The sequence below is a fragment of the Schistocerca nitens genome, chromosome 5, assembly GCF_023898315.1.
Source record: "Schistocerca nitens isolate TAMUIC-IGC-003100 chromosome 5, iqSchNite1.1, whole genome shotgun sequence".
NCBI classification, from domain to species: domain Eukaryota; kingdom Metazoa; phylum Arthropoda; class Insecta; order Orthoptera; family Acrididae; genus Schistocerca; species Schistocerca nitens.
In genome coordinates, this window is record NC_064618.1 from 659,089,582 (window position 1) to 659,102,853 (window position 13,272).

Sequence of the window (13,272 nt, forward strand, 5' to 3'; positions counted from 1 at the left end):
AGTTCGGCATTTTTAGTTGGAAATGACAGTTCACTATTAATTTAAATTTATAGCATCTATAATAAGTCCCGGTGTGACTGAAAAAGAGCGCCCGCCACTCTTATTTACAAACACGGTTATAGAACGGATGCAAAGAATTGTACAAAAAATGGTTCAAAATGGTTCAAATGGCTCTGAGCACTATGGGACTCAACTGCTGAGGTCATGAGTCCCCTAGAACTTAGAACTACTTAAACCTAACTAACCTAAGGACATCACACACATCCATGCCCGAGGCAGGATTCGAACATGCGACCGTAGTAGTCGCGCGGCTCCGGACTGAGCGCCTAGAACCGCTAGACCACCGCGGCCGGCAAAGAATTGTACACCAATATAACTAACGTCCACTTGGCAGGATTACAGAGCATATTACAAGCTCGGATATAATAACGTTCATGGAGGAAAGAATTACTTTTTAAATCAATCGGCACGCTTTCATCTTGTCTTGTTCAAACACGTTATGTTGCAAACAGCAGATGGAGGCGAACACGGATATTCCCAACCACTTAGATTTCCGAAAGGAGTTTGGCTATGTATCATATGTTGGTCTAGTAACAAAAATATTGAAATACTTTTGGCACTGAAATTGTTTTAGTGATAGAATCTAAAACGTTACACATGACGGCAGTCGTTAAACAGAAACAAAAGTAACATCGAAAGCGCAGCAAGGAAGCGTAATTGATCACTAAAGTTCTCAATATCCACAAACAGATTAACAGATACGCTCAGCAGCACATTAAAATTGTTCGTTAACGATGTTGTTGTATGAGAAAAATATCTTCGTTCGACAATCGTAAGGAAAAGCGGAAGGTCAGGAACATAAATTCAACTTGCTGTAGTGAGTGGTAGCCCTCTTTCAATGTAGAGAAATGTAATATAATGCCGGCGAGAAAGACAAATAACGCAAGAGGAGTCAATTACATATCAGTGATGCGTATCTCAAGCACGTCACATGGCACAATTACAGGAGAAAAAAAAGGGTCATTTTTTCGAAATTCCGTAATTGTCTCACACTGTGAAGTAGAAGTTCGAAATTTTGGCACAAAGGTACTTACAATCTTCTTCTGCAATTGTGCAAACGTGTGACGCCCTGCTATGTTACTGTGATACTCGCCGACACTTCAAACAGCAAAGTGTCGACATATGCGAAACAACGACAGCTAAGAAGTTCATATAAGTCGTAAGATCGATTAATAACGTCACATTGACACCAAATTTCATCACAATTCTGCTCAACGCTATCGTGGACTTGTCACGCGATGAAAAGGTCGTCACAGCCCCTCATACCCACATTTCACCCTTAGTTTTGACGTCCCAGCGTTGGAGGTCGGCACCGTGACACCCAGCGTTGCCGGCCGCTGTGGCCGAGCGGTTCTAGGTGCTTCAGCCCGGAACTGCGCTGCTTCTATGGTAGCAGGTTCGAATCCTGCCTCGGCCATGGATGTGTGCGATGTCTTTAGGTTAGTTAGGTTTAAGTAGTTGAAAGTCTAGGGGACTGATGACCTCACATGTTAAGTCCCATAGTGCTCAGATCCATTTTAACCATTTTTTTCATATTGACAGTTTGCATTTTATATGCTTTCTACTTCGGCTATCGCCACAGTCTGGTGCAACAACAGCAGATTTCATCAGTTACTTTTAGGAGTGACATCGCATTTGGAATTTGGTTCCTTAAGCACTGATTAATCTTACACGACGACGTTCGGTTACCCTTGTTTTACTTTTATTACTACTGATCTTATAAACTCTTCTCATTGCACCATCCATTTCGTTCAACTGCTCTTTTACGTCCTTCGTCTTTTCTAACGTAAGCACAATATCATCGTCAATTCTCAAGGTTTTAATTTTTCATTGAAGTTTAAGTTCTTTAAATTATCCTTAGTTTTCAACAGCAATTTGTCAGTATACAGGTAGGAAAGCGTTGGGGTACACTGCAGTCCTGCCTCCCATCCTTCTCGGCTGCTGCCTCCCTGTCCTGCCCTTCAGCTCTTACAACTGCAGAATTGTTTCTGTACAAGCTGTATATAATCTTTCTCTTTCTGTATTTTTTCCCCTATTATCTACAAAATTTCAAAAAACGCTCTCCAGCCTTTATCGTCCAATTCTTCCTAGATATCTACTCATGCTATAAAATTCCGGTTCGAGCGTAGGTCGTAGGATCGGTATTAGCCTTCTTCGTCTTCCTACAGTTTCCCGGAATCCGAACTGATTTCCCTCGAGGTCAGTTTCTACCAGTCTTTCCTTTCATTTATAAAATATCCGTGTCTTTTTTGTGGTTCTGATTATTAAACTGATAGTTCTTGTATATTTACACTTTTCAACATCTATCTTCTTTGGACTATCACACTTGCACGGCCCAATACACAAATGGAATAGAACAGGAAGTGGCTTAATTAGTGAGATTTAGCTTCCGCTGTGCACTACACAGTGGCTTTTCGAGTATGCATCTAGATGGCCACAAAAATAATATCGTACTGTTGTATGTGTGTACATGTGCGAGCGTGCGCTTGTGTGTGTGTGTGTGTGTGTGAGAGAGAGAGAGAGAGAGAGAGAGAGAGAGAGAGAGAGAGAAAGAGAGAGGGAGGGAGAGAGGGAGAGAGAGAGGGAGGGGGAGAGAGAAAGAGTATGGTTTGCAGCAACTGGCGGACATCATACCTGCTTGCGGTACCTGTAGTGCAGCTGCTGATGCACGGACATGATGCGCGGGTTGGCCATGAGGTGCCGCGCGATGACGCCATACAGTACCACCAGGATGATGAGCGGAACCAGGAAGAAGACGGCGATGGTCGCCAGGAAGAAGAAGGCCGGCCAGAACGAGTCCACCATGGAGAAACACACGGGCACCATCGAGCCGTCGAAGTACTCCTCCGTGCCGTACTCCGCCACCAGGATAACGGGACTGCAAACAGAAAAAACAGGGTGTAATTATAGTTTCATGCAGCAGTGAGGACTCTAACTACCAGCATCTCATTATATGCGACTGTTGTGTCGACGAAGTACTGTGGGACTTGCAAAATGTTATCAGGCAGCTAACCTGAGAATTGTGTTTCCAGAAGGAAACTAGTGTGCACTCAACGTCGTCACAAAGCGGTTACATCCTGAGGCGACAAGGGTGGGTGGAGCTAGAGGAAGTACTGGTTTTGTTGCCCACCCTACTGGCTCTGAGCACTATGCGACTTAACTGCTGAGGTCATGAGTCGCCTAGAACTTAGAACTAATTAAACCTAACTAACCTAAGGACATCACATACATCCATGCCCGAGGCAGGATTCGAACCTGCGACCGTAGTGGTCGCTCGGTTCCAGACTGCAGCGCCCAGAACCGCACGGCCACTCCGGCCGCCCACCCTACTATTTGGAGGAATTGAAGATTCCAGTTGATTCAGCCACAGATACATCAACAGGCATCGATAACATCTATTACATTATAACAAGCAACCTGCCGTCAAATGCACCACTCTTCCCTTTATGATCTTTAGAGCTCTACAGATCTCGACGAAGATTGGAGAATACACATAACTATCCAGTCCAGAGAAGGGGCAAAGAGAATTCTCAGCCCACTTCGTACCGCCGTTGTATTGGAAAAATACTGGAACCATTTGTTTAACAAAGATTTGAGTGATGGCTGGCATATCTCAACCTCTTGGCTTCTTCTCAGTTTAGGTTTGCAATTGTAAATGGTGCAACTGACATCACTCTCTTTTGTCAAAAGATATCTTGACAACCTCCTGGAATAATGAGAAAACCACAAATATGTTCCTGGATATGAAAGGTGCGTATGGCATCTCAAACATAGATTTTTTTCTCCACGAACTAAGAGCTGTAGATGCCTCGGAAAAATAGTTAATCGAATAGATTATATGATTTCGAAAAGAAAGGCATTTATCAGGTTCCAGGTAAAACGGTCGTTCCTCGGATTCTACGAACTGTCCTCCCACAAGAGGGCAGTTCTCAATCCTTTACTACATACTGCGCACACCGTGCCTCTGGAATCAACTATTGCCTCATCAACTAAAATACTTTAGTATGCGGACGATGTATGCTCATTCCATTTTATTTGTGAAGCCACACTGTTCTCCACCATGCTCCGTGTGAAAAACTGGCTCAGAAGACACGGCGCGAACGTTGTGACTGATAAGTCACATCGCGTTGTTGCGAAACTTTTACTCTCTCTTGCGAAATCAAGCTGTACTGTAAGAACGATATTATGTCTTCTCCTTGCTGAGGTAATGTTACTGAGTTTACAGCTGTGGCCTCTCGCTCGTCTGAGGTGAGGCAATATCTTCCGGATTTGTTCGGCTTTATGTCTGTATGTCTTTTTGATTGGGACACAAGGCGCCAGCCTGGCTTGCTTTGGACTGGTGCTGGCTGGAGAGGACTTTGAGAAAATTTTACATTTGCTCATAATGCATTTCATCTGTGCAACATTCCCTTCGTCTGTAAAAAATCCTTTCCGAATTTTTCTTCGTTTGCCTCTGAAGCAATCTCTTGAAATGGAAGCTGCACAAGTAACTACACACTGTACAGTTTTATGTTATTTAAACTTTTGAAAATCTTATCCACAAAGTTTTTTGGTCTATTCTCAATCCGATATTTTCTCTCTCCAGTCCTTACCTTCAAAAAGATGTTTACAACCTTACTGCACAGTTCACTTTTTTATTCCTATTTGCTACCTTTTAGCCACTCAGCAAGTATTTCAGGGATAGGTGATTCAGGTGGATGACTGGTTTCACGCCTCAAGCAAAAGTAGAAGACACAAACCGTTAGTAGAACCATGGCTGCACTAGTAGATGCAAATGCTGTCTTGTTGTTATACTGTTGTTTATCTTTATAGCGCAGAATATCCTGGAAATTCGTCCTGTGACGTTACTATCTCATCTAATGAGTGATGTGGGGTCGTAAAGTGTTGCTGAGTAATGTTATGTTTTGTGTGAGTAACGCATCAACGGTTTTTCTGGCCAATAAAGCTTACTGCAGGTTGTGGGTAGCGGATCGTGGTCGTACCTGTGACAGTAGCTGGATGACTAAATTGTGCTTCTGCTATATCACAGGTTGCACCATTTGTTAATATACCAATTCTATTGTTCTACTTTGGACATGGCAATGAGTTTTCCATTTTGATAACAGTTTACAGCAATAATCTCCCGTGTGAAAACTGAATAAATCCAATGTGATTACGCTTTCTGGACATGTGGTTGTAGGGCTAGCACTTATATTTGACACTCTTAAACGTTTCCCTAATAAGAACTCGACCTTACATTCCCGTGCGTTTGTCTGAATCGCTCTGGCACCACAAATCGTGATGCTTTCTCGTATAAATTCTACTGATGAGGATATAAGCTTCTTTTCGTTCGGAGATAAGAAAAAGTTGTTGCATTTGTGTTTGGATCGACTTGTTCATCGTTCCCCATTGATGAGATAAGGGTGAATGGTAAAACACTGGTGTCGTACCCATCCTCTTCTCCTCCTGATTAACCCCTGTGTTACTGTTTCTATCAGATGGTTTAGTTGTGCTCTCAATTTCTAGCACACAAGTCTTAGCTCGCTATATTCGTTTTATATTTCCTCCAAAACTTTCTCTCTCTGCGCTTCCCCAAATAATTCCGTGAATACCTCCGACAACCTTTGCACATCATTTCATATTTCCTGCCGACGAAGGTTAATCTTACTGTTCGCCAATGACTAATTAATGGCACATCCGACTGTCTGACGGTAAGTATTCCAGAATGGAGGAGCTGGTTCCCAACTGTACTCGGTACTCTTTCCTTGACCAAGTTAAGTGTCGTCAGGACATCCCTGTACATCCACAATAGTACGTAACCTATGAGGAAAGAAAGTTTCGTCAGTTCCTTCCCTTTTCCAAAAACGTGTGTACACATAAAAAATTTGCTATACCCTTCGGATACAAACATTTGAACTCTATATACATGATACATCAACAAATATATAGCAGCGCTTAAAGATAACGAATGTACAGCGAACTCAAAAACAATAGAAAATTCTGATCGTAGCTTCTATTGCGTGATCTGCGCACGTAAGGCATACTGTGTATCTCTTGATCGTCATTAGAAACCTGTTTCCTAGCGATTTTGGACGCCTTTTCTAAAACTGGTGTAACTAATGGAATTTGTGGTAAACCATTGACAGCTCCCTTAAGTGGTTCTATCCTGCTTATACGAATTACACGTTTTTGTTGTTAGTTGTAACTTAATATTTTCCAGTGATGTCATTTCACTGACTTGATGTGGGCTGTTGTGCTTTTTGGTTTGGGCTTTCGGTGTACACTGCTCGCTTAATAATACCCACTGGCCAACTCTGTATTATGCTAATTACCCTATTAGTTGCCCCCTCTGTTCCTCCTGACGTTCTAAAGCTTTTGTCTTGGCTAATTTTGGTCTTTACCAAATTTCTGTAAACATTTTGCAAATTCTACTACCAACTTGCTCCTAGCTCTAAGCTTGGCTTTCCTCACGTCAGAAGGAAATAGTTTTTTCTGCCACATGCAGTCTTGTATGATGAGACACTGGTACTGGTACGAACCTTAGAGCTGTACTTCGAAATTGTGAATGTTAAGTGTGTGTTACAATTATCATGTTGGCTATTGACGTAGTATCTTAACATTTGGGAAATCATCCTGTGAGCCCTTTCTGTTCATGCATTGGCTTGTGAATGGAAAGGAATTTTTCTTAACTTGTGAATGCGAAGCAACTGCTTCGTTAGATCTCGTATGAAATTTGCATCGTCATCTGTTATTATGGCATCTGGTACTCTAGACTTAAGGATCCAATTATTTACTAAGTCTTTTGCTGATGAATTAGGTTGTTGGTCTTGGATTGCTACAATTTCGGTGTATTGGGGAAAGCGAGATATTATTTTTAATATGTAGTTATTCTCCGCAGAGGCTCCCCTAAATGGTCCTAAGATGTCCAGACGAGACATTTAGAATAGTTTGTTTGCTTCTGGGAATCTTTGCAGTGGGACCTTTGGGTGGCTAAATCAGCTCCTTGGCACAGGGTATACAATTTTTATGTACTTTTCCACATCACATTTCCTATTATTCCACTAGTATTTCTCAGCCATTCTCCTACCTATAGTTCTGCGACCACCATGACCTGCCAACACAAGACCATGCACCCGTTTGCAGACCTTCGTCTCTGAATGCTGCTGGAACTACCACGCATGGTCTGCAATTTTTTTGATCTAAAGAGAAAGCCGTCATGCATCACGAACTGTGACTGCCTGACACTGTATGTCACTTGTTTGATCCTTCTGCAATTCTGCTATACTATTACCAATTGTTTACAGTACTCCGATATTTCTGCTCCATGTATCTGCATGTGTACGATTCCTTGCTAGTTTATGAACTAGTTCATAATCGAATTCACTCAGTTTGAGTGCACATCTCGTTAATCTACTAGGAGGATCCTTTAATCGTAAGAACCATTTTAGTTATATCTGGGCTGCTACTATCCTGAACTTTTGTGCATACACGTAACAGGTAAAACATATAATTCCGTGAAACACTGCTAACGTCTCCTTTCCTGTTGTGAAATAATTCCATTCTGCCTTGTTGATTGTCTACATGCATAAGCCACAGTATAGCCCATAAAAATTTTCTGGGTCTTTTACCGCATTGTCAATATGTAAAACTACAGACGTTTCGGTCACGTGCAACAGTGACCGAAACGTCGGTAGTTTTACGTATTGACAATGCAGTCAAAAACCCAGAAAAAATTCATTGACTGTGACAATGTCAACGGAAGCTTCTGTTTATATTTAAGCCACAGTATGTCCTTCATTCAACAAAATTTTGTCTGAGAATGCATCCCAGAGCACTATTACTAGCATCACATGAAAGGATGAATTCTTTTTGGAAGTCTGGAAATGGCGGTACTATATCTGATGTCAGTAGTTTTTTCAACATCTCTAATGGTGTTTGGCAGTCTGTTGTCCATTTGAATTGGTTCACTGGTTCCCAATTCTTGTAAATTCTTTAATGAATTTCCTATAATGATTGCATAGGCGTAGGAATGACTGAAGCTGTTGAGTTGTTTGTGGTGTTGTGAAGTCACGGACTGCAAAATTAATCAGGGTTCAGTTTTTACATGTTCTGCACTAATTACATGGCCAAGGTATTTAACTTTTGGCTGTGCAAAATGGCATTTTTACAAGCTGTGTCAGTGTGCTAACCCTAGTCTCTTAAATGCTTCTTCCAAACGCTTGATGTTTTCTTCCGTATCTCTCGAAAATACAATGCCATCTAAGTATACTATAAATATTTTAGGGTTCAGTCTGTGAAGAACGCCATACAATCTGGCGGATTTTCAAGTGCAAATGGCATTCTGCGGTATTGGTAGTGGTGTGACGGTGTCCTCAAGGCAGTTTTCGATCTATCTTCTGGAGCTACTTCTAGCTGGTGATGTGCACTTCATAGATACCATTGTTGAAAAGTATCTGTATTGACCCAAACTGTCCCATGTCACTGTAATATTGGGGGATGGGATATGCATCAGTAATGGTACTGGTATTCAGGTATCTGTATTCACAACATAATCTCTACTTATTAATACCATCTGATAATTTATTCGAGACAGTTATGACATTTCCCCTCGTAGACTATGAACAGAACCCAGTTTGTTGTCCTCAACAGTGAGTGTTCATCAGAGACGTGGGTATTGTCAGGAGTGCCCCAAGGAAGCCTGATATGACTACTGTTATTTTCTGTATACATAAATGGTCTGGTGGACAAGGTAAGCAGCAGTCTGTGGCTGTTTTCCGAGGATGCTGGAGTGTATGGGGAGGTGTCGTTGTTGACTCACTGTAGGAGGATATAAGATGACCTCTACATAATTTGTAACTGGTGCGATGAATGGCAGTTAGCTCTTAAATGTAGAGAAAAGCAGATGAGTAGGTATAACAAACCCATAATCTACGAGTACAGCAACAGTAGTGTACTGCTTGACGTAGTCACATCAGATAAATGTCTAGGCGTAACGTTTCAAAGCAATATGAAACTGAATGAGCATGTAGTAGGGAAAACAAATGGTCGCCCTCAGTTTATTAGGAGAATTTTAGGACAGTGTTGTTCATCTGTAAAGGAGATCACGTACTAGTGTGACTTATTGTTGAGTGTTGCTTAAGTCTTTGGGATCCACACCAGGTCAGATTAAAGGAAGACACTGAATCAGTTAAGAGGCAGGTTGCTAGATTTGTAACCGGCAGGTTTCAACACCATATAAATATTACAGAGGTGGTTTCGGAACTCAAATCGGAATGACTGGAGAGAAGGTCACATTCATTTTGAGGAACGCTACTGGGAAAATTTGGATAATAGGCATTTGCGACTGGCGGCAGAGCGATTCTGTTGTAACGAACGTACATTTCGCTTAAGGTTCACAAAGATAAGATTTGGGAGATTAGGGTTTGTACAGAGGCACACAGGTAGTCGTTTTTGTTTCGCTCTGTTTGCATGTGGAACAGAAAAGGAAAAAAGGAAATGACTAGTTGTGATACAGGGTACACCCCCCCCCCCCCCCACCCCTCGCCACCGCGCTACTCGCCATATTGTGGCTTGCGGAGTATATATGTAGATACAGATAGAGCACTATGTTCTACTATTCCTTCTGCCAATTTCAGGTAATTAAATTCCTACATCAACTGTTGGAGAGCTTGGGTACACTTAAAGTTTACTATAGAATGAAGCATTGCTACCTGTGAGTGTATGATGTTTAGCAAAAGGCGCCGCTAGGACAGGATCGGTTGGGTTAAACAAAACTAAAAATCGTGGTATTAGAGCATCAATCGTTTGTCGTTCACTTCCTTGGAAGTGCTTCACTTTCGTAATGCATATGCACTAACAGTTTATATCCGACTCTGGTTGTCACATGACTTCCCAACATCTTCTTCATTCAAAACATCTATATTCGCCATTTTCAAGTCCTTTGGTAGACCGACATAGTCCATTCCAAAATTAGACATGCTAACGGTAATCATAAACACATCGTTTGTATTGCTAACGCATGTTACACTTCCGCTCACAAAACAATGCATTATTTGTAACTATTCGTCACTTTTTTCTACCACACACAACACTTCTTGCGGTACATTATCATCTGCTGTTGTTGTTGTCTTCAGTCCTGAGACTGGTTTGATGCACCTCTCCATCCTACTCCATCCTGTGCAAGCTTCTTCATCTCCCAGCACATACTGCAACCTACATCCTTCTGAATCTGCTTAGTGTATTCATCTCTTGGTCTCCCTCCACGATTTTTACCCTCCACACTGCCCTCCAATACTAAATTTGTGACCCCTTGATGCCTCAGAGCATGTCCTACCAACCGGTCCCTTCTTCTTGTCAAGTTGTGCCACAACCTCCTCTTCTCCCCAATTCTATTCAATTCCTCCAAATTAGTTATGTGATCTACCCATCTAATCTTCAGCATTCTTCTGTAGCACCACATTCCGAAAGCTTCTATTCTCTTCTTGTCCAAACTATTTATCGTCCATGTTTCACTTCCATACATGGCTACACTCCATACAAATACTTTCAGAAACGACTTCCTGACACTTACATCTATACCCAATATTAACAAATTTCTTTTCTTCAGAAACGCTTTCCTTGCCATTACCAGTCTACATTTTATATTTTCTCTACTTCAACCATCATCAGTTATTTTGCTCCCCAAATAGCAAAACTCCTTTACTACTTTAAGTGTCTCATTTCCTAATCTAATTCCCTCAGCATCACCCGACTTAATTCGACTACATTCCATTATCCTCGTTTTGCTTTTGTTGATGTTCATCTTATATCCTCCTTTCAAGACACTGTCCATTCCGTTCAACTCCTCTTCCACGTCCTTTGCTGTCTCTGACAGAATTACAATGTCATCGGCGAACCTCAAAGTTTTTATTTCTTCTCTATTGATTTTAATACCTATTCCGAATTTTTCTTTTGTTTCCTTCACTGCTTGCTCAATATACAGATTGAATATCATCGGGGAGAGGCTACAACCCTGTCTCACTCCCTTCCCAACTACTGCTTCCCTTTCATGCCCCTCGACTCTTATAACTGCCATCTGGTTTCTGTACAAATTGTAAATAGCCTTTCGCTCCATGTATTTTACCCCTGCCACCTTTAGAATTTGAAAGAGAGTATTCCTGTCAACATTGTCAACAGCTTTCTCTAAATCTACAAATGCTAGAAACGTAGGTTTGCCTTACCTTAATCTTTCTTCTACGATAAGTCGTAAGGTCAGTATTGCCTCACGTGTTCCAACATTTCTACGGAATCCAAACTGATCTTCCCCGAGGTCGGCTTCTACCAGTTTTTTCATTCGTCTGTAAAGAATTCGTGTTAGTATTTTGTAGCTGTGACTTATTAAACCGATAGTTCGATAATTTTCACATCTGTCACCAACTGCTATCTTCGAGATTGGAATTATTATATTCTTCTTGAAGTCTGAGGGTATTTCGCCTGTCTCATACATCTTGCTCATCAGATGGTAGAGATTTGTCAGGACTGGCTCCCCCAGGGCCGTCAGTAGTTCTAATTGAATGTTGTCTACTCCCGGGGCCTAGTTTCGACTCAGGTCTTTCAGTGCTCTGTCAAACTCTTCACACAGTATCGTATCTCCCATTTCATCTTCAGCTACATCCTCTTCCATTTCCATAATATTGTCCTCAAGTACATCGCCCTTGTATAGGCCCTCTATATACACCTTCCACCTTTCTGCTTTCCCTTTTTTGCTTAGAACTGGGTTTCCAGCTGAGCTCTTGATATTCATACAAGTGGTTCTCTTCTCTCCAAAGGCCTCTTTAATTTTCCTGTAGGCAGTATCTATCTTACCCCTAGTTATATAAGCCTCTACATCCTTACATTTGTCCTCTAACCATCCCTGTTTAGCCATTTTGCACTTCCTGTCGAACTCACTTTTGTAGTCCTTTTTGCCTGCTTCATTTACTGCATTTTTATACTTTCTCCTTTCATCAATTAAATTCAATATTTCTTATGTTACCCAGGTATTTCTACTAGCCCTCGTCTTTCTACCTACTTGATCCTCTGCTGCCTTCACTCCTTCATCCCTCAGAGCTGTCCAGTCTTCTTCTACTGTACTTCTTTCCCCCATTCCTGTGAATTGTTCCCTTATGCACTCCCTGAAACTCTGTACAACCTCTGGTTCCTTCAGTTTCTCCAGGTCCCATCTCCTTCAATTCTCACCTTTTTGCAGTTTCTTCAGTTTTAGTCTACAGTTCATAACGAAAAGATTGTCGTCAGAGTCCACATCTGCCCCTGGAAATGTCTTACAATTTAAAACCTGGTTCCGAAATCTCTGTCTTACCATTATATAATCTATCTGATACCTTCTAGTATCTCCAGGATTCTTCCATGTATACAACCTTCTCTTATGATTCTTCAACCAAGTGTTAGCAATGATTAAGTTATGCACTGTGCAAAATTCTACCAGACGGCTTCCTCTTTCATTTCTTCCCCCCAATCCATATTCACCTACTATGTTTCCTTCTCTCCCTTTTCCTACTCTCGAATTCCAGTCATCCATGACTATTAAATTTTCGTCTCCCTTCACTACCTGAATAATTTCTTTTATCTCATCATACATTTCATCAATATCTTCATCATCTGCAGAGCTAGTTGGCATATAAACTTGTACTACTGCAGTAGGCATGGGCTTCGTGTCTATCTTGGCCACAATAATGTGTTCACTATGCTGTTTGTAGACATAAACTGTTTTTATTCATAAACCATTACAGCTACATTAATTAGACAGTAGGAAGAGCGGCCAAATGTTGACTTGTTCATGTTTTTTGTGATAGTTGACTTCACAGGGATCATAAACTATTTTCAGTACTGCTGCTAAAACAATCAGTTGTTCAATACCGATTTTTGCGCTAACTTCCGCTAGTAGAATGTAGTGTAATATTTCAAGGTTTGTTAGAATTTCAGAGTGCATCTAATGTCGCTTTAAGGTATTTAACCCTAAAATAAGAATGTGGGGTCAAAAATTACCCGATTCAATATTTTTTCTTTCTATGTTGGGACTGCTGGCTTTTCGGGCGGGAGTCATTGTTTACGTTTCCATTCACTCTTGTTGCTCACTATAGTCCCTCAGGCTTTATTCTCCATCATCCTTTAACAGGTAAATTGTGAAAATTATCTGTCGGGGTAAAAAAATCGCCCTGCCTTGTTATTTACATTAAACTGATAGTTTACAAAATA

General features: G+C 41.3%; 1 protein-coding gene across 1 annotated transcript in view; it reads right to left on the reverse strand.

The window, feature by feature from the left end:
- Window positions 1–13,272, reverse strand: part of LOC126260644 (uncharacterized) — a 91,350-nt gene that overhangs the window by 12,055 nt on the left and 66,023 nt on the right. The window contains exon 5 of the mRNA XM_049957981.1: window positions 2,695–2,938. Within this exon, the coding sequence (XP_049813938.1) occupies window positions 2,695–2,938 (244 nt within the window). The remainder of the gene's footprint in view (window positions 1–2,694; window positions 2,939–13,272) is intronic.